The sequence below is a fragment of the Bubalus kerabau genome, chromosome 4, assembly GCF_029407905.1.
Source record: "Bubalus kerabau isolate K-KA32 ecotype Philippines breed swamp buffalo chromosome 4, PCC_UOA_SB_1v2, whole genome shotgun sequence".
Taxonomy (NCBI): Eukaryota; Metazoa; Chordata; class Mammalia; order Artiodactyla; family Bovidae; genus Bubalus; species Bubalus kerabau.
The window spans coordinates 23,254,147-23,278,522 of record NC_073627.1 but is presented as its reverse complement, the minus strand read 5'-3'; the positions used below and the strand labels follow the sequence as shown (position 1 = coordinate 23,278,522).

Here is a 24,376-nt window from a genome sequence, read left to right as displayed (position 1 = left end):
TGGCAGAAAGTAAATAAGAACTAAAGAGCCTCTTGATGAAAGTGAAAGAGGAGAGGGAAAAAGTTGGCTTAAAACTCAACATTCAGAAAACTAAGATCATGGCATCCAGTCCCATCACTTCATGGCAAATAGATGGGAAAACAATGGAAACAGTGAGAGACTTTATTTTCTTGGGCTCCAAAATCACTGCAGTCGGTGACTGCAGCCATGAAATTAAAAGACGCTTGCTCCTTGAAAGAAAATTATGACAAACCTAGACAGCTTATTAAAAAGCAAGATGTTATTTTGCCAACAAAGGCCATCTGCTCAAAGCTCTGGTTTTTCCAGTGGTCATGTATGGATGTGAGAGATGGGCTATAAAGAAAGCTGAGCACTGAAGAACTGATGCTTTTGAACTGTGGTGTGGGATAAGACTCTTGAGAGTCCCTTGGACTGCAAGGAGATCCAACCAGTCCATCCTGAAGGAAATCAGTCCTGAATATTCACTGGAAGGACTGATGCTGAAGCTGAAACTCCAATACTTTGGCCACCTGATGCAAAGAACTGACTCTTTTGAAAAGACCCTGATGTTGGGAAAGATTGAAGGCAGGAGGAGAAGGGGAAGGACAGAGGATGAGATGGCTGGATGGCATCACCGACTCAATGGACGTGAGTTTGAGTTAGATTTTGTTTTTGGAAAGAATAAGAACACTCTTTGGAACAGGAGTGACTAGCACTGGTGGTCGCAGACAGAGAGGGCCCAGCATTGTGGTATTAAGATGGTGGATTAGCCAGGTGTCTTGAGAGAGCTGTAGTCATGGCTCTGGTCCTCCAGTTCCCAGGAGATGGAGCCTCTGGATGACCCTGCTAGTCAGAGTGAGATGGTAACAAGACATAATGAAGTAGCTTGCAGCCTAAGAGAGAGCATATCTAGTGACCAGGACTTAATACATATGGAGACAGAGAAGGTTGCTGCTGGAGAGGAGCTGGAGATGGGTGGTGAACAGAGAGGAAAAGAATACATCTATGCACACAAGAATCTGTTGATGATGGACATTCCTGGATGGCAATGGAAACTTAGGTGAAATAGAATGTGCTTGGGGGAAGTTATTGATTTTTTCCTGGTCAATTAAGACTCTGGTCAGCGAGGAAGAAAGGGAGATCTGAATTTGAATCTATCCCCCACCGCCCATCATCAGTGTAATTCTGGGGAAATCGCTTAATCTATTTGAATGTTTATGCCTTTTATGTAAATAAAAATAATAAAAACACTTACCTTATAAGCCTTTATGAAGATCAAAATGGTGAATTCACAGAAAGAAAGATTAAAGCACAGTCCATAAATGTAAGACATTGGTATTCAGTTCAGTTCAGTTCAGTTGCTCAGTCATGTCCGACTCTTTGCGACCCCATGAATCGCAGCATGCCAGGCTTCCCTGTCCATCACCAACTCCCTGAGTTCACCCAAACTCATGTGCATTGAGTCGGTGATGCCATCCAGCCATCTCATCCTCTGTCGTCCCCTCCTCCTCCTGCCCCCAATCCCTCCCAGCATCAGAGTCTTTTCCAGTCAACTCTTCACATGAGGTGGCCAAAGTATTGGAGTTTCAGCCTCAGCATCAGTCCTTCCAATGAATACCCAGGACTGGTCTCCTTTAGGATGGACTGGTTGGATCTCCTTTCAGTCCAAGGGACTCTCAAGAGTCTTCTCCAACACCACAGTTCAAAAGCATCAATTCTTTGGCGCTCAGCTTTCTTCACAGTCCAACTCTCACATCCATACATGACCACTGGAAAAACCATAGCCTTGACTAGATGGACCTTTGTTGGCAAAGTAATATCTCTGCTATTTAATATGCTATCTAGGTTGGTCATAACTTTCCTTCCAAGGAGTAAGCAGTATTATGGTCCTGCAATTGAAAGTACTTTTATTTATTTATTTTTTAAATATAAATTTATTTATTTTAATTGGAGGCTAATTACTTTACAATATTGTATTGGTTTTGCCATACATCAACATGAATCCGCCACGGGTATACATGTGTTCCCCATCCTGAACCCCCCTCCCACCTCCTTTCCCGTACCATGAAAGTACTTTTAACCTAACCCAATCCACCACCATTGAACTTATGACTTCCATTACCAAAATTGGAGCCCTTTATCAGAAGAAGATCATGAAAAAGGTAACGTCTAGCTGTAGCTACAGTTCAAGAAACTATGCTGGGGCAGAGGTCAACTACTTATGTGGGAGTAGGAAACATAGCAATCAAAATGATCTTTGAGACCTGGAGATGCAACCTTAGTGTGGCTTAGCACCTAGATATGTTGCAGTTGAGAAATATCAATAACATCAAACATGCAGATGACACCACCCTTATGGCAGAAAGTGAAGAGGAACAAAAGAGCCTCTTGATGAAAGTGAAAGAGGAGAGTGAAAAAGTTGGCTTAAAGCTCAACACTCAGAAAACGAAGATCATGGCATCCAGTCCCATCACTTCATGGGAAATAGATGGGGAAACAGTGGAAACAGTGTCAGACTTTATTTTTTGGGCTCCAAAATCACTGCAGATGGTGACTGCAGCCATGAAATTAAAAGACGCTTACTCCTTGGAAGGAAAGTTATGACCAACCTAGATAGCATATTCAAAAGCAGAGTCATTACTTTGCCAACAAAGGTCCGTCTAGTCAAGGCTATGGTTTTTCCTGTGGTCATGTATGGATGTGAGAGTTGGACTGTGAAGAAGGCTGAGCGCCGAAGAATTGATGCTTTTGAACTGTGGTGTTGGAGAAGACTCTTGAGAGTCCCTTGGACTGCAAAGAGACCCAACCAGTCCATTCTGAAGGAGATCAGCCCTGGGATTTCTTTGGAGGGAAGGATGCTGAAGCTGAAACTCCAGTACTTTGGCCACCTCATGCGAAGAGTTGACTCATTGGAAAAGACTCTGATGCTGGGAGGGATTGGGGGCAGGAGGAGAAGGGGACGACAGAGGATGAGATGGCTGGATGGCATCACTGACTCGATGGACATGAGTCTGAGTGAACTCCGGGAGTTGGTGATGGACAGGGAGGTCTGGCGTGCTGCGATTCATGGGGTCACGAAGAGTCAGACACGACTGAGCGACTGAACTAAACTGAATGTGAGCCACTTTAAATTCCACATGGTGTATATACCAGTTGGTTAAAACCATTTAGTGAGAGACTTCCCTGGTGATCCAGGGGCCAAGACTCTAAGCTCCCAGTGCAGGGGGCCTGGGTTTGATCCCTGATTGGGGAACTGGATCCCATGTGCTGCGACTAACACAGTGCAGTCAAACAAACCAATCCTCCCCCTCCCCCCTCAAAAAAAAGCCAAAACAGCCCTTTATTGATACTTTGTCATTCACATTGGAAATCTAGGTTATTGCAGAGCTCTCTGCCTCATCACTCGTATGAAATAAACTTTTATATCCTAGAACTTTGTTGCTGTCTACACCCAGCTGCACTGTCTGAAATAACTTGGTTAGTCTATCAGGCAGGATCTTGTGTGTAGGAGGATATGAGTAAGATTGAGAACCACCCCAGTCAATAAGTAACTAAGTGCAAAATGGAAAACAGCTATCGAGAGTAAAAAACTAACATTAGCCGATCACCCCTGCATTCTAAAGAAAAGACAGTGAAAGTAAAGTGGCTCAGTTGTGTCCGACTCTTTGAGACCCCATGGGCTGTAGCCTACCAGGCTCCTCTGTCCATGGGATTTTCCAGGCAATAGTCCTGGAGTGGATTGCCATTTCCTTCTCCAGGGGATCTTCCCAACCCAGGGATCTGAACCCGGGTCTCCCGCATTGTACGCAGACGCTTTACTGTCTAAAGCTCAATCAGTATCATTTTGTATTACATCCACAGCAGCTCAAACTCAAAGAGAACCAGTCATTTACAAAGTTAATGAGGGACAGATTTGGGACCAGAGATTAGGACTGGCATTCTTTGCAATTCATCCTGTCATGAACTGGAGTAAATACGACTACAAGTGAAGCACTTAGTTTTATTAGCATATCCTTAGTACTGTGACATTGAGACCAACTGTGGAAATTCAAAAGCACAGAATTTATCAAAAATAACTTGGGACAGAAAATTGTTAATGAAGAGGCGATAAAGATTCCACCAAATGTGAGCAAAAACCAGAGACAAAGCAAGATTTTTTTCCCTATTCCTGGGAAGGATGACATACAAAGAACCTGAGAAAGGGAAGAGAAGGAAAACATCTTCTAACCCTTTTATTTTGAAGAACAGAAATGAATGGTTTCCTTGGGGTTTTGGTCAATAGGATTTTACAAAAGCAGACTTTTTTTTTTTTTTTTTAAGAGCATTTCCCCTCATTGAGGGACTTTAGAAGGCAATCGTTGCTCCATTGTAATATTGCTTATTTTTGAGGATTTTTCTTCAACTGAGTGGACCCTTAGTGAGAGGACACTGCCAAGCTGATCAAGTTCCCCAACCACTGTTTTGATAACAGCTTCTTCTTTTGAGTCTAAAATAAAATAAATGCAAGCTTAGTACTCATTCTTAACAGGTGGAAAGGTATTTAGTCATAACGGGTATGCTCGTATAAAACAGTTTGCAGAACTTCCCTGGTGGTCAAATGGCTAAGACTGCTGCTCTCAGTGCAGGGGGCCTGGATTTGATCCCTGGTCAGGGAGCTACATCCCACATGCTGCAGTTAAGACCCAGCATGGCCAAGTAAATAAATGAATAAAAATATTAAAAAACCCAAACAAACAGTGTTTGCGAGTTTGCTGAAAATTGAGATGTAATACTCAATACCTGTGCTTAGCAAGGCCTGAGACAATCTTTCTTATCTTTTAGAACAATGGGTATTTGAAAACATAAGTGAAACATGCATTAAGAAGTATCAGGCAGGTAGAGGCCTGGAGCAAATAATGTCTTCTTTTAAACACCAACTTGCCCTGTTTTTGTGTTTTAAAATAAAGTTGCTTTTCTAGAAAAACATTGAAACTGGGAAAATAATAGGTTCTAAGTAAGAAAAATGTTGGGGGAATTGATTTCCCATTTCAGTAATTTCATAATTTGACCACATCTGTTCTACAGGAACATGAAATATGAATGTTAAACGCTGATACCTTATCCCTTCATTCACTAGAACTAAACTTATATACAGTTTTACTTAGTTTCCAAATAAGTGACTTATTTAATACGACTGCTGGAGTTTAAAAGAGTTATTCCAAGTTAAAAAAAAAACAACCCTCTTGTACCTTTGACTTGATTTTCAGAATTTTTGGGCCCACGCCCTTCTGATTTGTAATATGTGGACTTGCTTTTTCTGTGAAGAGAAAAGAAAATTACTGCAGTTTTCTTTCATTAGGGAGCTCATAAATAACTATGAATGGGGAATAAAAGTTTTGGAGTGCTAGTTTCAACTGAAGTTCTAGTTTCAAATATGGCTTCAACATTAGTTGAAGGAAATGAGATCTACAAGATCTCCAAGATCTCCAAGATCCCCTGGAGAAGGAAATGGCAACCCACTCCAGTAGTCTTGCCTGGGAAATCCCATGGACAGAGGAGCCTGGCAGGTTATAGTTCATGGGGTCTCAGAGTCAGACATGACTTAGTGACTAAACAACAACACAACGGGGTGTTAACCAGTGAAGCCACAAGAGTGTGTTATTATAAGAAATATGCTTCAATGCTCAGTCTAAGAAAGCAGTTTTCCTCCTGGATTGGAGTCTAGGCATTGCTCAGTATTCCATATTTAAATGTTCTCTACATTACTAGGTATAGATACTTTACATACTAAGAGATTGAGTTTTGCTGCCTGTTTTCATGTTGTTTAGATGCAGTAACAAATTGCTAAGTGATGTTCTTCAGAGCAGGAAATTCTAGGATACAGTATTGGTTTACATGTACACTGAGAAAACCTAGCCTATGTGTGATTCATGTTTTTCACAAGTTGATATTTACCTTCCTTCCCCATCTATTAGTTTGCAATACATTTCAATTTCTTTTTCTAAAAATATTTTGACATCGAGAAGCCTTTCGTGCTCAAGCTTCTGGCCTTCTGTTTCCATCCGAATCTGCTGGAGTTGATCCTCCGTTGCACCAATCTGCTCTTGGATTTGCTGGAGCTGATGGCAGTAATTGCTTTCAGTCTCAGCCAAGGAGCATTCGTAGGAATGTTTCTGAAATAAGAACAAAGCACAGCTTGCACGTGTAACAGATAAACCACATGTTCATGCTTTAAAAACATTCTCAAGGTGGAAAGAAATATTTTGTACAAGGGCTAAATCTTTCCCCTTGAAAATCAACATTAGCCAAATTAAAAAAAATTTTTGCTCTCCATTGAAAAAGCTTCTTGTTTTTCCTTCTTCAAGTTTTGGGATTGGTGAATCAGAAGTAATATTTATAGAAAAAATGCTTGAATTATAATATGTCCATGTCTATTTAATACATTTTAGTGAAATATAATTAGTTATGTATATTCAGATATATAATTAGTTATATATATTCAGTTATATGTTAATATATATACATATATATATATATGGGTTCCCAGGTAGCTCAGTGGTAAAGCATCCACCTGTCAATGCAGGAGATGCTGGTTTGATCCCTGGGTTGGGAAGATCCCTTGGAGAAGGAAATGGCAGCCCACTTCAGTATCCTTGCCTGTAGAATCCCATGGACAGTTTGGCGGGCTACAGTCCATGGGGTTGCAAGAGTCAGACATGACTTAGCAACTAAACAACAACACACACACACACATATATATATATATGTATGTATTTACTTAATACACACACACATTCAAGTCAAGATGATGCCTACGAACCATGGCCATGAGGGACTGAAGTTCTATTTCCAAGGTTTGCAGGTTGCGCTTCAGTTCCATCAGCTCATTTCTGGCTGCAGTAGCAGCTCCTGCATCGTCAGAAATCTGCTGATGCAGCGATGTGCTCTGAAGCATAATTGTCAGATGGGTTAGTGACCCGCTTGGTGGTCTCCTGAACAAACACTTGGCCTGTGATTTGCTACATGTACCTTCTCATTAAACCAGGCCTCGGCATCTTCACGGTTTTGTTCCGCCAAGTCCTCGTACTCAGCCCTCATGTTGGACAACAGAGCAGTGAGGTCCACTCCTGGGGCTGCATTTATCTCCACAGTCACGTTCCCCCCAGCTGCACCCTGCATGACTTTCATTTCCTGGAAAAGCTATCTGTATTAATCATCAAGGTAGACTTAAAGAAAATTATCAGAGTATAGTTGATTTTGGGCTTCCCAGGTGGCGCTAGTGGTAAAGAACCTGTCTGCCAGTGCAGGAGATGTAAGAAACATGGGTTCGATCCCTGGCACAGGAGGATCCCTGGAGAGGGAAATGGCAATCGCCTTCAGTATTCTCGCCTGGAAAATTCCATGGACAGAGGAGCTTGGCAGGCTATAGTCCATGGGGTTGCAAAAAGTCAGGCATGACTGAGCTCACACACACATACACATGAGTTGATTTACAATGTTATGTTAATTTCTTCTATACAACAAAGTAACTCAGTTATACGTACATACCTACAGATTCTTTTTCATATTCTTTTCCATTATGGTTTATCACAAGGTATTGAATATTGTTGCCTGTGCTATACAGTAGGACTTTGCTGTTTATCTCTCCTATATATAATAGTTTGCCTCTGCTAATCTCAAACTCCCAGTCCATCCCTGCCTTCTCCCCCTTCCCTCCTGGCAATCACAAATCTGTTCAAGGTAGACTTTTGATTGAGATCCACAGTGGACTTGAGGAAGGGCATCAGATACCACAGGAAGCCAGGGTTCCTTACCTCCTGGTGATTTTTTTTGAGGCATGTCAGTTCCTCACTGAGTGCTTCACACTGTATCTCCAGGTCACTTGTACAAAGAGTCAGCTCCTCCATAACTCTGTGAAGACCGTTGATGTCAGCCTCAACACTCTGGTGCAGAGCAAGCTCATTTTCATACCTGGAAGGTTATTAAAATGTTTGATAACTATAATCATAGGTAGGTGCAAAGCATGACTTTTCTAGACGTTTCATATACTAAAAGATACCAATGTTCAGTACATACCCCTGAAGCAGATGATGATAGCAAAATGATGAAACACTTTGGAGCACCTATTGATTTATGAATATTATTTTGGAGCTGTTTCTTCAGAGTTGACTTTTGGCATCCCATGTGCTTAACAGTAGAAGAAAGCTACTCTTTAAAATTTATGCTAGCTTTAACCTCAATGTCCACAGCAAAGAAATAGATAAAGAAGATGTGGTACATATATATGATGGAATATTATACAGCCATTAAAAAGAATGAAATAATGCCATTTGTAGCAACATGGAAGGACCTAGAGATTATCACCTTGAGTAAAGTAAGTCAGGCAGAGAAGGAGAAATATTGTATGCCATCCTTCATATGTGGAATCTAAAAAGGAATGTTACAAATGAACTTATTTACAAAACAGAAACAGATTCACCTACTTAGAGAACAAACTTATGGTTGTCGGGGGGGAATGATGGGAGGAAGGGATAGTTAGGGAGTTTTGGATCGACATATACATACCACTATATTTAAAATGGATAACCAATAAGAACCTACTGTATAGCACAGGGAACTCTGCTCAGTGTTATGTGGCAGCCTGGATGGGAAGTTTGAGGGAGATGGATACATGTATATGTATGGCTGAGTCCCTTTGCTGTCCACCTGAAACTATCACAGCATTGTTAACTGGTTATACTCCAATATAAAATAAAAAAGTTTTTAAAAAGTTAAAAAAATAAAATTTATGCTAGCTTCATATCAGGGCACATTTAATCTCTTCAGTGATCTAGTCTGACTTTATAAAACCATGTTGCTTTTTAAAGCAAAAATTATGTTCTCTACTCCAGTGTAGTATTTTTACTTTTATTATAATTAATTACTTTATGTTTACCTACTTCAGCCTGAAGTCATCAGCAGTCAGTCTGGAATTTTCATTTTGTAGAGCAATGCTGGCATTACAGGTAGTCACAGAAATAATCTAAATAGGATAGATGGTGCAAAATGTTAGGTCCAAAAGTCAAGGGAGATTTCAGATCTCATTGTGATTCTTCTCTTCTTAATCCATAAAACATCTATTTTGTATCATTTTTTCCTATTTTAAAGAAATCTGGATTTTCTGCAGAGTTTAAGAGCCAAATGTAAACTTTTCCAATCACAGACAGTTTTATTACTCTTCATCAAAAAGTATGAGGTAATAAAAGATCAATGAAGCAATTCTATCTATTTGGAAACAATTTCTCTTTCATCAATTAATTCTGCAAATTCTTATTGCCAGGCAGTGTGCCAAGCATTGGGAATGTAGAGTTAGCAAATTCACACAAATTTGCTAAGCATGTTTTCTATTACATCTTTTTTTTTTTTTTTTTTTAAGGTTCAGTTCAGTTCAGTTCAGTTGCTCAGTCGTGTCTGACTCTTTGCAACCCCATGAATCACAGCACGCCAGGCCTCCCTGTCCATCACCATCTCTCAGAGTTCACACAAATTCACGTCCGTTGAGTCCGTGATGCCATCCAGCCATCTCATCCTCTGTCATCCTTTTACTCCTGCCCCCAATCCCTCCCAGCATCAGAGTCTTTTCCAATGAATCAACTCTTCGTTTTTAAGGTTATGCACACCCAAAGCCTGTAGTATGCATCTTTCTTACCTGCCGTTTGAGATCTTCAGTGACTGAGAAATATTTACTATAGTCATAAGCAAGTTGCCGGCCAGAACCAGGTCCATATCTCTCATACCAGCCCTTGATTTTCTGCTCGAGGTCAGCGTTGGCCTCCTCCAGAGTACGCACGTGGTCCAGATAGGATGCCAGGCGGTCATTGAGGTTCTGTAGCATCACCTTTTCATTCCCAGGGAGGAGGCCATGCTCATTTTCAAGAAAACCAGTACAGACACCACTTCCCAACCCTCCACCACCATGAGAGAAACTTCCTCTAGAAGAAACGCTTCCAAGAGGGCCAGAGAAGCTGCTTCCTGCCCCCAACCCACCGCATGCATTTCCAGCCCTGAAGCCTGTCCTTCCACCAGTTAGCCGACCAGTGCCAGCTGGAGAGCAGAGCCGCCTGGATCCACTAGAAAGTCGAAAAGACATGGCGACAGCACCAAACGACCCTTTCTTAGAGAGGGGCAAAGTCAAAAGACACCATCCATGGAAGTTGGCTCTGCTGGCCTTTTATAGGATTCAGTAGGTCATTTCAGCCTTAACTATGCCGATCTGTAATGAAATATTACTTGCATGCTAATTGTTGTTTTTCATAATTGGGTGATTTTTTAACAGTGTCCAGTCTGTAGGTGGAAAGCTGGTCCAAGGATATCTTTGTATACAAAAAAGGTGCCAGATAGAGTAATACCAAATCATAGTTTTAAAAGTCAATATTATGTATGAGTCAATGTACATCTTTTTGACCTCTGAAATATATTTTAGTTGTTTTTTCCCTCCAATATAACAAAAGATTCATAATTCAAATGGACAATGTCTAACGCTTTTGTTCTGTAAATACTTATGAAGTATTTTTATTATTCATGTGTTATTGAATGTTTTCTTTCTTATTCAAATCAGGCGCTCGCAATATATAGTGATCCTTTGGTAGTGGGAGCTCTCTAATTGATTTAAAAAAAAAAACAGAAATAAAAGTCCTGCAGAACTTTGCTTATCAATTTAACTAAAAATTAGTGAGTATGTGGCATTGACAGAAAAATTACTTGTATTGAGATTTCTCGGTTTAGTCCAGGAACAGAATGTCTATTCAAGTAACTTCTGAGCCTCCAAATTGCTCATTTTTCTAATTCAAAAATATTGTTTAATGTTTTATAGTTTAAATGTATGTATTTAAGACATTATGAATTTTTTTGAGAAATGAGCTTCATGTTGGTGCGGAGGGAGTAAAATATATGAAAAAGAGGGGGATTTTCATCACTACTTAGAAAACCAATAATCATGGTACTCGAGATAAAAGATTAGTTGTCATTGGTGAGCAGAGTCTTCCTCCTTCTGCTTTGATGCCCATGGGAAGTCATCCTGTCTGGTTGTTCTTCTTTTCCCTGTTGGGCAAATGAAAATAATAACGTTGAAAAGTCTCAAATGAATGTTGAGCAGCTCCAATAATTAATGATTACAACACAGTTGGATGGGCACAAACATTTTGTAAGTGTTAATTATTTAAATTATTATAATAAAGTAGACATGTCAGACAGGGTCAGCTGTCCATCACTTAAAATGGTGCAAATTGATTGGTTAACTGATTATGTGTCCAAATAATTTTGAAACAGTAGTTTTTCTGAATAAGAGTTGTCAATGTTGCGGATAGTGAATACCTTTGAAAAACATCCAACATTATTGTTTTTAAATGATATTTGGTATACCAGAATCCATAAAAATCCATATTTTTTGACCCAAAGTATTTAAAGATAATTAAGGTAAAACTAACTGAGACCATTGGGACACATTTAGAACAATGTGTGATAAGAGATTCAGCTCATATTTAGAAACTTGGTACGGATTTTGTAGTGACCTGGTCAAAATTTCTATCTTTTTGTCCATGTTTCCCATGAGTATCCAAAATAACTCAACAACTCAATTAAAAACATGTAAAGAAAAAAAAAAAGAAAAGAAAAACAGAGTATGTTGTCAGTGTAAGAGTTGATAAGTCTTGAGTTTTGTGGATAAGAGGTATTATGAGACTGCAAAGTGTTATTAGCATAATCTGCTTATCTCTAGATCTTTTATAAATACTAATTAAGTGATAATCTTTTGTGTAATAAGGTAAGCATATATTATGAAAATCATTTTGAAGACAAGTTGGCTGTGAAGCTAAGAGGCAACACAGATTATAAAGCATTTCTATATCAAAGCAGGACTGGAATGTATGATGCCAAACTCAGTGAAACATTGTTATCTATTTACTCACAAGGGCAAACCTCTTGAATTTTTTAATCATAGATTTTCTCCAAACTAACAATTACTACAAAAGTTTAGACATGCTTTAGTCCTTTCTAGAAGAGGGGGACAGAGTTAAATATTCTAGGCTAGTTCTGTCTATATATTTCTCCCTGACAGTGGTTATTTTATTAACGATAAGAAACATGTATTCAGCTGCATATCATTATCATTTCTTGAGAATCTATTGGGTTATATAATACACATAGTGTAGGTAGAATCCAATGAACAGTATGAGATGGTTGGATAGCATCACCGATTCAATGGACATGAACTTGGTCAAACTTCGGGAGAGAGTGAAGGATTGGAAGGCTCGGAGTGCTGCAGTCCATTGGGTCATGAAGAGTTGAACACGACTTAGCAACTGAAGAACAACAGTGTAGGTACTCATAAATAATTGAACACACAAACTTTAAGTTAGGCAGTTTTAATGTCTGCTTATTTCAGGATAAAGTTATTCCTTACATTATCTTATTCTAATGATTGGATGCTAATTTTTTCCCTGATAAATTTAGCATTTAATTTCAAATATGCTTTGGCATCTTTTGCTATTGTTTAAAATTAACATTCTACATTTCTCCTAGCCAAGTTTAGAAAAGTGTGTTTCTTGAACACAGATAAAGTTTGTTTTGTCACCAGATTCTTGTTTTTTTTTCTGAGTATCAGACTCTGGTGTGCTAATTCCTCTCACAAAATGGCTTCCCTGATTTGTTTGGGAAGGAGATTCTGATGACTGCTTAATCTCAGACTGATTGGAGTTAGGATGATTTAGTAGTTTTTTTTTTTTTTTTTTTTTTTTTTAAATTCCTTTCTTTGCTGGAAGGTGGAAGCATGACGTTCTCACTAGCATGGTGTTATGTTGTAATTAAGCAAACAGACTCTGAGCTGGACTGCCTGGGTTAGCATTCCAGCAACTCCAGTTATTAGCTGTGTGACCTTGGGCAAATTATCTAACCACTCTCTGCTTCAGTGTTCTCATCTGTAAAAAGAGGGTGTTAATAGAATCTACCTCATAGTGTTGTTTTGAGAATTAAATGATGCTTAGAACAGACCGTGGACTTCCCGGGTGGTGCCAGTGATGAAGAACCCACCTGCCAATCAGGAGACATAGGAGGCTTGGGTTTGATCCTTGGGTTGGAAAGATTCCCTGGAGGAAGGCACAGCAACCCATTCTAGTATTCTTGCCTGGAGAATCCTATGGACAGTGGAGCCTGGTGGGCTACGGTCCATAGTGTCATAAAGAGTCAGACACGACTGAAGCGACTGAGCTTCATGCATGCGCAGAATAGACCCTAGCACATAGCAAGTGTTCATTATCATTATTTTGATTTTTTTTCCCCTGGAAGTTATGTTAAAAAGTCCTGGATATATGTTTGGTTTCATTGCCTGTTGCTTTTGGTATCAAATCTGAGAAACCATTGCCAAGACCATGTCAAGAAGCTTTTCCTTATGTTTTCTTTGAAGAGTTTTATAGTTTCAGGTCTTAATATTTATGTCTTTAATCCATGTTGAGTTGATTTTGTGAATAGTGTATGATCAGTTTAGTTCATTCGCTCAGTCATGTCTGACTCTGTGATCCTATGGACTGCAACATGCCAGGCTTCCCTGTCCATCACCAACTCCCAGAGCTTGCTCAAACTCATGTCCATCGAGTCGGTGATGCCATCCAACCATCTCATCTTCTATGAACAGTATGAAAAGTGTACGATAGGGGTCCAATTTGATTCTTTTTACATGTGGACATTCAGTTTTCCCAATACCATTTGTTGAAAAAACTGTCCTTTCCTGATTATGTATCCTTGGCTCCCTTGTCAAAAATCAGTTGACTGTATACATGTGAGTTTAGTTCTGAGCTCTCTATTCTGTTTCAATGGTTTAAGTCTGTCTTCTCCCCTCCCACCATACTGCCCACCCCCCCCCCCAATTGCAGTAAAATACACAAAACATAAAATTACCACTTAATCATTTTATGTGTATAGTTCAGTGATATTAAATACATTCATTCACAATGTTTGCAACCAACATCCATCTCCAAAACTGTTTTCGTATTATAAAACTGAAACTCATACCTATTAAACAATAACTCCCATTCCCTCCTCTTCCCAGCACCTGGCAACCACATCCCTACTAGCACTTGTTATTTTCTTTTTTTTTTTGACAGTAGTCATTCACTTGCATATGAGGTGGTATCTCCTTTCAGTTTTGATTTGCATTCCCTAATGATTAGTAAAGTTGAGCCTCCTTTTGTGTGTTTATTGGCTACTTATATATCTACCCTGGGAGAAGGCAATGGCACCCCACTCCAGTACTCTTGCCTGGAAAATCCCATGGACAGAGGAGCCTGGTGGGCTGTAGTCCATGGGGTCGCTAAGAGTCAGATATGACTGAGCAGCTTCACTTTCACTTTTCATTTTCATGCACTGGAGAAGGAAATGGCAACCCACTCCAGTGTTCTTGCCTGGAGAATCCCAGGGACAGGTGAGCCTGGTAGGCTGCCGTCTGTGGGGTCGCACAGAGTCGGACACAACTGAAGCGACTTAGCAGCAGCATATATCTACCCTAGTGTTTTTTTTTTTTTTTAATTTATTTTTATTTATTTATTTATTTTTTTAAAAATTTTATTTTATTTTTAAACTTTACATAACTGTATTAGTTTTGCCAAATATCAAAATGAATCCGCCACAGGTATACATGTGTTCCCCATCCTGAACCCTCCTCCCTCCTCCCTCCCCATTCCATCCCTCTGGGCCGTCCCAGTGCACCAGCCCCAAGCATCCAGTATCGTGCATCGAACCTGGACTAGTGTTTTAATTACAGTAACTTTGTAATATATTTTGAAATTAGGAAGTGTGATACCTTCAGCTTTGTTCTTTCCCAGAATTGCTTTGGTTATCAAGAGTCTTTTGTGTTTCTCTATGAATTTTAGCATTTTTTTCTATTTCTGTAAAAAAATACAGTTGGGATTTTGATAGGGATTGTTTGAATTTATAGATCATGTTGGTAGTAGAAACATTTTAACAATATTAATTCTTCCAGTCTGTGAACTTGAATGTCTCTCCATTTATTTGCCTCTGCTATAATTACTTTCATCAGTGTTTTATAGTTTTCAGTGTACAAATATTTTAGCTCTTTGATTAAATTTATTGCTAGATATTTTATTCTTTTTTATAAGATTGTTTAATTTTTTTGGATAATTTGTATATAAAACTATAGCTGATTTTTAAAAAATGTTGAGTTGTATCCTGCAACTTTGCTGAATTTATTAGTTCTAATAGTTTTTTGAGGAAGTTTTTAGTGTTTTCTATATTTAAGATCATGTCATCTGCAAGCTGAGACAATTTTGCTTCTTCCTTTTGGATTTGGATGGCTTTTACTTCTTTTTCATACCTAATTGCTCTGGCTAGACTTCCAGTACTGTATTGAATAAAAGTGGCAAGAGTGCACATGATCTTAGAAGAAAAGATTTCTGTTCCTGATCTTAGAGAAAAGCTTTAAGCTCTTCACCATTGAGTTTGATGTTAGCTGTGGGACTGTCATATATGGTCTTTGTTGTGTTGGAATACATCCTTATATACCAAATTTTTTGAGTATTTTTAACGTGAAAGTGTTTGAATTTTGTCATATGCTTTTTCGGCCTCTATTGAGATGATCATATGATTTTTATCCTTCTTTCTGTTAATGTGATGTATCATATTTATTGATTTTATGTATTGAACCATCTTGCATCCCAGGGATAAATCTCACTTGATCTTGGTTTATGATCTTCTTAATGCACTCTTGAATTTGTTTGCTAATATTTTGTTGAAGACTTTTGCACTTATGTTCATCAGAGATATTGATCTATAATTTTATTATCTTGTAGTGTTTTTGTCTTTGGTATCAGGGTAATGCTGGCCTTGTAAAATGAGTTTATAAAATTTTCCTCTTATTAAATTTTTTGGAAGAGTTTAAGAAAGATAGGCATTGATTCTTTAAGTGGTAGAATTCACCAGGAAACCACCTGGTCCTGGGCTTTTCTTTGCTGAGAGGTTATGATTACCAGTTCAATCTCTTTATTCATTATTGGTCTGTTCAAAGTTTCTATTTCTTCATGATTCAGTCTAGGTAAATTGTATGTTTCTAAGAATTTGTTTCTTCTAAATTATCCATTTTGTTGGTATATAAATATTCTAGTATTTTCTTTTTTTATATTTATTTTATTTGTCTGTACTGGGTCTTAGTTGCAGCATGGAAACTCTTAGTTGAAGCATGTGGGATCCTTGAGCAGGGATAGAACCTGGGCGTTCTGCATTGGAAGCATGACGTATTAGCCACTGGACCACAAGGGAAGTCCCTCTAGTGTTTTCTTATGAGCCTTTGTATTTCAGGCATCTGTTGTAATGTCTCCTTTTTCACTGATACTTTTATTTATTTGAGTCCTCTCTCTTTTTTCCTGGTTAGTCTAGTTAAAGATTTGTCAATTTTATCTTTTCAAAAAAACCAACTCAGTTTTGTTGACCTTTTCTAATGTCATTCTAGTCTTTATGTCATTTATTTCTGATTGTTCAATTCCTTATATTTCTACTTCTATGAGTGTGTTGCACTCAGTGATTGGATTTTATTAACTGTTTTAGTCTTACTGTTGGTATATGGTTAACAAGTATTTACTGAAGGAAGGAAGGTTTAAAATTTGACAAAGATGTGAAAAAGACACCAACTAGTTTTTTGCCTATTAAACTTAACAACTAATTTGTGAAGACCATTGCCTTAAAGAGAAGAAATTAAAAACAAATTCAGTTTCTGTTGGAGGGGGGGTATATTTAAAATGCAAAGAATGACCAGAACCAGTGAAGATGACTTGCAACAGGAAGAACTTTTATTGAAACACCACCACAGAGAAAGTCAAAGAAATGTTACTATTCTAAAAATAATTTTTTTTTAAAAGTTCATTGGAAGAAAAGCAGAGAAATGAGGGCTCTTATTTAGGAACCTAGCTTTGATTTGATATTTTGATTTAGGGGCATCCTTTTGGGCTCAGGAAGGCACCCTCTGTTCACTCTTCATGTTGTTGATTTTGGTGGACTTCTCTTCCACAGTGTGAACTCTAGAGGACAGAACTTTGCCACGAGGATCTATTTCTTCAACAATTGTTTTAACCACGGTGGCTTTAGATGGATCTAAAATGACATATATACTGCAGTAATATGGATGCAACCAGAGATTATCATACTAAGTGAAGTAAGTCAAAATAACAAGGACAATGCATATGATATCACTTATGTGTGGAATCTAAAAGATGACACAAATGAACCTCTTTATGAAATAGAAACAGAATCAGGGATACAGAGAACAGACTGGTGGTCACCTAGCGGGAGGCGTTTGGATGGGTGGATTGGAAGGCTGGGCTTGGCATATGTAAACTTTTATATGCAGAATGGATAAACCAGTTCCTACTGTATAGCATGGAGAATTATATTCAATAATCTATGATAAACCATAGTGGAAAAGAATATTAAAAAAGAATATGTATATGTGTATATATATATAATTGAATCACTTTGCTGTACAGCAGAACTTAATACAACATTGGAAATCAACTATACTTCACTTTTAAAAAGGAAAAAAGTAAAATGAGATATGAATTGTTAGAACTTATCAAATTCATAAAGGGGAAATAACTCATTCCTTGAAACAAATACAAATGTTGAATGTTCATCCCAGCTTTTGTTTACCTTTTATCTGATTTCCTGGCCCACCATAGCCTTTTGATTTAGCGCAAGAGCTGTAAAAATATAAAGTATGTATTAAATATTTGACACTGTTTTGCAAGAAACTGATTTAAGATGAATGATTTAAGATGGGAGATAACTGAACTCTTAACACTAAGAGTTTATGTACACATGACCTAGATCATAGATACTTTGGATTTCAAAGAAGTCTTTAATAACCTTAAAATAGTTTTTTCAGTGTAAATAGTACTTACCCATCCTCTCCATCTATCAGGCGGCAGTAGGTCTCGATTTCTTTTTCCAGGTGGACCTTGATGTCCAGGAGCTGTTCATACTCCAGTTTCTGGCCCTCGGTCTCGGTCCTGACCTGGTGCAGCTGCTCCTCCAGGGCTCCGATCTGAGCCTGGATCTGGGCCAGCTGGGCACAGTAGTTGCCCTCTGTTTCCGTCAAGGAGCACTCCAGGGAGTGTTTCTGAGGATCAGTGAGACATAATTTAGTAGTTGATGTCACTGTTTTAGGATATGGCAAAGCACTTAAGAGATATTGAGAGAGTTATCCTTATATAATAACCGTATTCCTCTTGTTTAATACTAATTGTTGCCCTTATTAGATGTTATACTATTTTTAATCTATTGGAGAATAGTACAGTTGGTGGTAAATGCTATTCATATCCCCAAGAGTGTTAGAAAAATTGTTTTCTCCTAGGACACAGTCTAAAGATCTGTCCCCTCTCACTTACCCTGTGCTTTGGTACAGTTTGCCACTGTTTCCAGGAATTAAAGTCCCCCTACACTTTGTGAACTCATTTCTAATCATGTGGCAGCTTTGTGTCATGAGGATTATAGCTCTTACATTAAATAAGTAATCCTGGGATTTCCCTGGTGGTGCAGTGGTTAAGAATCTGCCTGACAGTGCAGGGGATGTGCCATAACTACAGAGCCTGCACTCTGGAGCCCATGCTCTGCAACAAGAGAAACCGCTGTAATGAGAAACCTGCACACTGCAGCCAGAAAGTGGCCCCTGCTCACCACAAATAGAGAGAGCCCATGTGCAGCAATGCAGACTGAAGGCAGCTAAAAATATACTTTAAAAAAATTAAAAAAAAGTAACCTCTGCATAAATTTTCTGAAAGTAGAATGATCCCAAGAAAAGAGTGGTCTTCCTAGGCTTTAAATAGTTTGATACATTGGCTTTATGGGTGCTTGCTGTAATTTTACATGGGATGACAATGAGCGTGTCTTATTCTTGTACCTGCAAGAATTTTACATATATTTACAGCCTCTTCTGGAAGTTTACTAGCCATAGTAGAAAAACAATAGACTTAGGAATTAGAAAATTAGGAGAGAAGTTCTGGTACCTTAGTATCTGACTGTGGGACTCTTGGAAGATTGCTTAACTTCTTTGAACCTCAGATTCTTCTCTTGGAAATAATAACATGAAATATAAAGTCTGGTCTGCCCAAGCCCCAGGGTTATTGTGGACTCACGTGGGTGAAAGTGCTGGGCAACCCTTAATGAAAACGGTTATTATTAATAATATTGTCATGCATGTTGAGCTTTATGGGCAGCCTTCATGCCTCTACTTTGCTTGTTTATGTCACTTAAAAGGGAACCTATGAGTATTCCAATTAAAATTAAGTGGCCCAAAGGAATGCTAGATAAAGAAACTAGGATGGGTGCAAGTGTGTTTTTGCATTCCATGAACAGTGATTTTTGATCTTTTGACGTGGCAGAGAAGACTCAGGGTAAAAACTGTTTTCTTCTTTTTTTGCTATTTATTTTTATTTATTTATTTAGCTGTGCCAAGTCTTAGTTGTAACATGTGGGATCTTTAGGTGCAGCATGTGGGATCTAGTCCCTTGACCAGGGATGGAACCTGGGCTCCCTGCATTGGGAGTGCAGAGTCTTACTTAGCCACTTTTTCTTTTTGAGTACCTAAAAAATCATTGTATTTTTTAATTCTAACATTTCACAATTATTAGCATCTTGGTACAATTTTCAGGCCAAAGATATTCCACTGTGAAAAATGCAAATGTATCTTATTTCAGGCAGAGTGATGACTGGATAAAAATGAAAATTAATAATAACAGGTGGCAGAAAAACTCTGATCTTTTCCCCTCAACTTCTAAAGCAACTCTTTGGCGTCATTTTTACTTACTGTTGCTAAAAGAGACTGAAGTTCAATCTCCAGGGTTTGAAGATTACGTTTCATCTCAGTCAGTTCGTTCCGAGCTGAGGTGGTGGCGCCAGCATCATCAGAAATCTGCTGCTGCAGCGAAGCGCTCTGAAACGTTATGAGCCTTGTTATGAGCGATGCTTGGATCAGCACCGGGTGCCAAGTCAGCGCATCCCTAGATTGCTTTTTACCTTTTCGTTGAACCAGGCCTCCGCGTCCCTGCGGTTCTGCTCCGCCAGGGCTTCGTACTCGGCCCGCATGTTGTTCAGCAGAACCGTGAGGTCCACGCCGGGCGCCGCGTTCATTTCCACGTTCACATTGCCTCCGGCCGCGCACTGCAGAGCCTTCATCTCCTAAAAGAAACCATGTTGGGATCGGAACATTTCTGAAGGAGCCAGACAGACAAGATCCATATGGTTAGAAACTTCTGTTAGGGTTTCTTTGGAGGCAGATGAACAGAAACATTTCAGACCATAAGCCATATGGAGAAATCAACAAATTCTTTCTTGAATTCAAGATATTCTATTTGTCATCTGAAATGTATTTTTTTTTAAATTTTATTTTATTTTTAAACTTTACATAATTGTATTAGTTTTGCCAAATATCAAAATGAATCCGCCACAGGTATACATGTGTTCCCCATCCTGAACCCTCCTCCCTCCTCCCTCCCCATACCTTCTCTCTGGGTCGTCCCAGTGCACTAGCCCCAAGCATCCAGTATCGTGCATCGAACCTGGACTGGCAACTCGTTTCATACATGATATTATACATGTTTCAATGCCATGAAATGTATTTTTAAACATTGGGAGGAAGGCAGGCTGTGAAATCAGGGGGGAGAGACCACCTACCTCCTCATGGTTCTTCTTGAGGTAAGCCAGTTCCTCACTGAGTGTCTCCAGCTGAATCTCTAAGTCCGTTCTGCACAGAGTCAGTTCGTCCAGGACCCTGCGCAAACTGCTGACATCCGCGTCCACGCTCTGATGGAGGGCCTGTTCATTTTCAAACCTTGGAAAAATATTTGAAAGCGTCATCACGTCAGTCATCACCTTTTGTGTTAAGTCGCTCAGTTGTGTCCCACTATTTGCCACCCCGTGGACTGTAACCCTCCAGGCTCCTCTGTCCGTGGAATTCCCCAGGCAAGAATACTAGAGTGGGTAGCCATTTCCTTCTTCAGGGGATCTTCCCAATCCAGGGATTGAACCTGGGGTCTCCTGCACTGCAGGCAGATTCTTTACCCTCTGAGCCACCAGGGAAGCCCCATCATCACCTTTTAGGTCATTATAAAACTCAAGCTAAGGGACTTCACTGCTGGTCTCCTGGTTAAGACTCTGCACTTGCACTGCAGAGGGTTCCATCTCTGGTGGAGGAACTAATTATCTTACATGCCACAAGGCATGGCAAATAAAATAAAATAGAATAAACTCAAAGTAGAAAGGATATTAATAAAGGTTAAGGCAGAAACTGTATAAAACAAAACAAAACACCCTTCAAACTAAGCTTTTGAGTCCAACTGTTAAAATATACTCCAAACTTCAGGTAGATTATTCATAATCATAAAAATAAATAAATTTCTTTGACACAAGAGAATGAGAAAACTCAAAATTCCCTTTTGTATGACTTTGACATTCATTTGTGTCAGTCCTCCAATAAAATATATAATTCAGTGAGTCATTCGAACACGCATTTGGTTTAAAACAAATAAACTCAAAGAATGGAGGTGACCTCAAATAGCCTAAATAAAAGAGGGAAAGGCTTAGGCAACTGTTTTGGTTTCTTTTCAGCCCCACTTACTTTAGTCTGAAGTCATCAGCTGTGAGCCTTGCATTGTCATTTTGCAGGACAATATTGGCATTGCTTGTTGTTGCAGAAATTATCTGATAAATGGAGAATTAGTTAAGAATGAGGAAATATTTTTAAACATTCAGATTTCCTTGAAATAAAGTCAACTATAAAATTATAGCAATATTTTTGGCATCCTGTCTCTAATAAGAAGATGATTCTTGAAAATGGAAAATTTAAGTATAGCCTCTTTTACTCTCTATCTTACCCATTAAAAAAGAAAAAACTTTCTATGGAAAACTTTCTATGTAAATATATAACTGGAGACATTGGGCAGTTTTTGATATTTTAGTATTTCTGAAAGCATAAACATGTATACCACATACCAGATGATGAGTAAGCCAAGTTTGAAGACCAGAATTTTAATATAAGTTAGTTTTAATATTAATAAACTACCGAAAATTAGCAGCTGAGAGCAAAGCCTTGCTGTGATCACTTAGGCATCTGTGCCTGTGCGGCTAATTACCCTTACAGGTACTAAACCTCATGGCACTGTGTTTCTTACCTGGTTCCTAAGGTCGTCAATCACCGTGAAGTATCTGCTATAATCGTGATCGAGACCACGGCAGGAACCAGGCCCAAATTTCTCATACCAGCCCTTGATCTTCTGCTCCAAGTCGGAGTTGGCCTCCTCCAGGGCACGCACATTGTCCAGGTAGGAGGCCAGGCGGTCGTTGAGGTTCTGCATGGTCACCTTCTCATTGCCAGAGAGGAGGCCATGTTCATTTCCAGTGAAGGCCGTGCAGGAAGCACTTCCTCCGCCCAGCCCCCCGCTGTAGCTTCCCGCAGAGGAGCTGCCTCCAAAGGCGCAGGTGAAGCCGCTTCCAAAGCCTGGCACACTGCTTGTGCTGCCGACCCCAAAGCCGGCTCCCCCACCGGAGAGCCGCACAGAGCCAGCTCCTCCGCAGGAGCCAAGGCGTCTGGATGCAGAAGAAAAGCGCACGCTCATGGTGTCTAGACTGCCCTGCTTGTTCCTGGAGGTAAGCTCTGATGGCAAATGTCCTACTGAAACAGTTTCGTGTACCTTTATATACACATTATCAGGGTGTTTCTTGGTGAACTCTGCTACCCATAGCAAAATGGTGTTTGCCAGCTCATCTGAAGTATTCATAATTAGGTATTTTTTTCTTAAATGAATGCCTTTACCCTAATGTGTCCATTTCTGTAGGTGGATAGTTGCCTTGGGGTTATTTGTTATCTCCAAAATGAGAAAGGGAGGAGTATTATCAAGATTATTATAGGGATGCATTTCAAATTTAGCATGAGTAATCCTTCCTGTCTTCCAGGCCTTAGGACTATAAAGTTCCTATAGGAATAAAATAGTGTGACACACAAATTTCTTTTTCCCTTGCTCAAAGCAAGAACTTTGCCTTTTCTCTAGTAAGTGAGCCATCATAGTCATGGTTTTCTATAGATAATAATGATCCTTTTGGATAGATCAAAAATAATTTCAAGAACCAGTGGGTTCATGGTACCAGAGGAAGAAGGCCAGGTACAAAATGAAAATTAAGGAATTAAATGGGCTTTTCTTTGAAGACAGATAGTCTTCTCTTGATTCGTATCCCTCCTGAGTTACATCTTTATTGATTTTCTGTCTAAGCTCTTTTCTAACCAGGTTAAATAACAGTATTGGCATTTTTAGGGCAGTGAAACTGTTCTATGTGGTATTATGTTGGTGGATACATGTCATCATACGTGCGTCAAAACCCATAGAATGTACAACACAAAGAACGAACCTTAATGAAATGGACTTCAGTTCAGTTCAGTCGCTCAGTCGTGTCCAACTCTTTGTGACCCCATGAATCGCAGCACGCCAGGCCTCCCTGCCCATCACCAACTCCCGGAGTTCACTCAGACTCGTGTCCATCCAGTCAGTGATGCCATCGATCTCATCCTCTGTCGTCCCCTTCTCCTCCAGCCCCCAACCCCTCCCAGCATCAGAGTTTTTCCAGTGAGTCAACTCTTTGCATGAGGTGGCCAAAGTACTGGAGTTTCAGCTTTAGCATCATTCCATCCAAAGAAATTCCAGGGCTGATCTCCTTCAGAATGGACTGGTTGGATCTCCTTGCAGTCCAAGGGACTCTCAAGAGTCTTCTCCAACACCACAGTTCAAAAGCATCAATTCTTCGGCGCTCAGTCTTCTTCACAGTCCAACTCTCACATCCATACATGACCAAAGGAAAAACCATAGCCTTGACTAGACGGACCTTTGTTGGCAAAGTAATGTCAATGCTTTTGAATATGCTATCTAGGTTGGACATAACTTTCCTTCCAAGGAGTAAGTGTCTTTTAATTTCATGGCTGCAGTCACCATCTGCAGTGATTTTGGAGCCCCCCAAAATAAAGTCTGACACTGTTTCCACTGTTTCCCCATCTATTTGCCATGAAGTGATGGGACCAGATGCCATGATCTTCATTTTCTGAGTGTTGAGCTTTAAGCCAACTTTTTCACTCTCCACTTTCATTTTCATCAAGAGGCTTTTGAGTTCCTCTTCACTTTCTGCCATAAGGGTGGTATCATCTGCATATCTGAGTTTATTGATATTTCTCCCTTCAATCTTGATTCCAGCTTGTGTTTCTTCCAGTCCAGCATTTCTCATGATGTACTCTGCATATAAGTTAAATAAGCAGGGTGACAATATACAGCCTTGACGTACTCCTTTTCCTATTTGGAACCAGTCTGTTGTTCCATGTCCAGTT

The 24,376-nt window shown here is 39.4% G+C and overlaps 2 protein-coding genes across 2 annotated transcripts; both read right to left on the bottom strand.

The window, feature by feature from the left end:
- Positions 1-4,331: 4,331 nt before the first annotated feature.
- Positions 4,332-10,108, bottom strand: KRT26 (keratin 26). The gene is made up of 8 exons (XM_055575921.1): positions 9,668-10,108; positions 8,919-9,001; positions 7,794-7,950; positions 7,009-7,170; positions 6,800-6,925; positions 5,935-6,152; positions 5,229-5,296; positions 4,332-4,486 (listed from the first exon to the last, which is right to left on the bottom strand). Exons 1-8 carry the CDS (start codon positions 10,106-10,108, stop codon positions 4,332-4,334), a joined length of 1,410 nt encoding a protein of 469 aa, XP_055431896.1.
- A 6,717-nt stretch (positions 10,109-16,825) lies between these two features.
- Positions 16,826-22,625, bottom strand: KRT27 (keratin 27). The gene is made up of 8 exons (XM_055575919.1): positions 22,182-22,625; positions 21,629-21,711; positions 20,686-20,842; positions 20,029-20,190; positions 19,820-19,945; positions 17,916-18,133; positions 17,665-17,714; positions 16,826-17,109 (listed from the first exon to the last, which is right to left on the bottom strand). Exons 1-8 carry the CDS (start codon positions 22,623-22,625, stop codon positions 16,967-16,969), a joined length of 1,383 nt encoding a protein of 460 aa, XP_055431894.1. The 3' UTR covers positions 16,826-16,966.
- Positions 22,626-24,376: the final 1,751 nt, after the last annotated feature.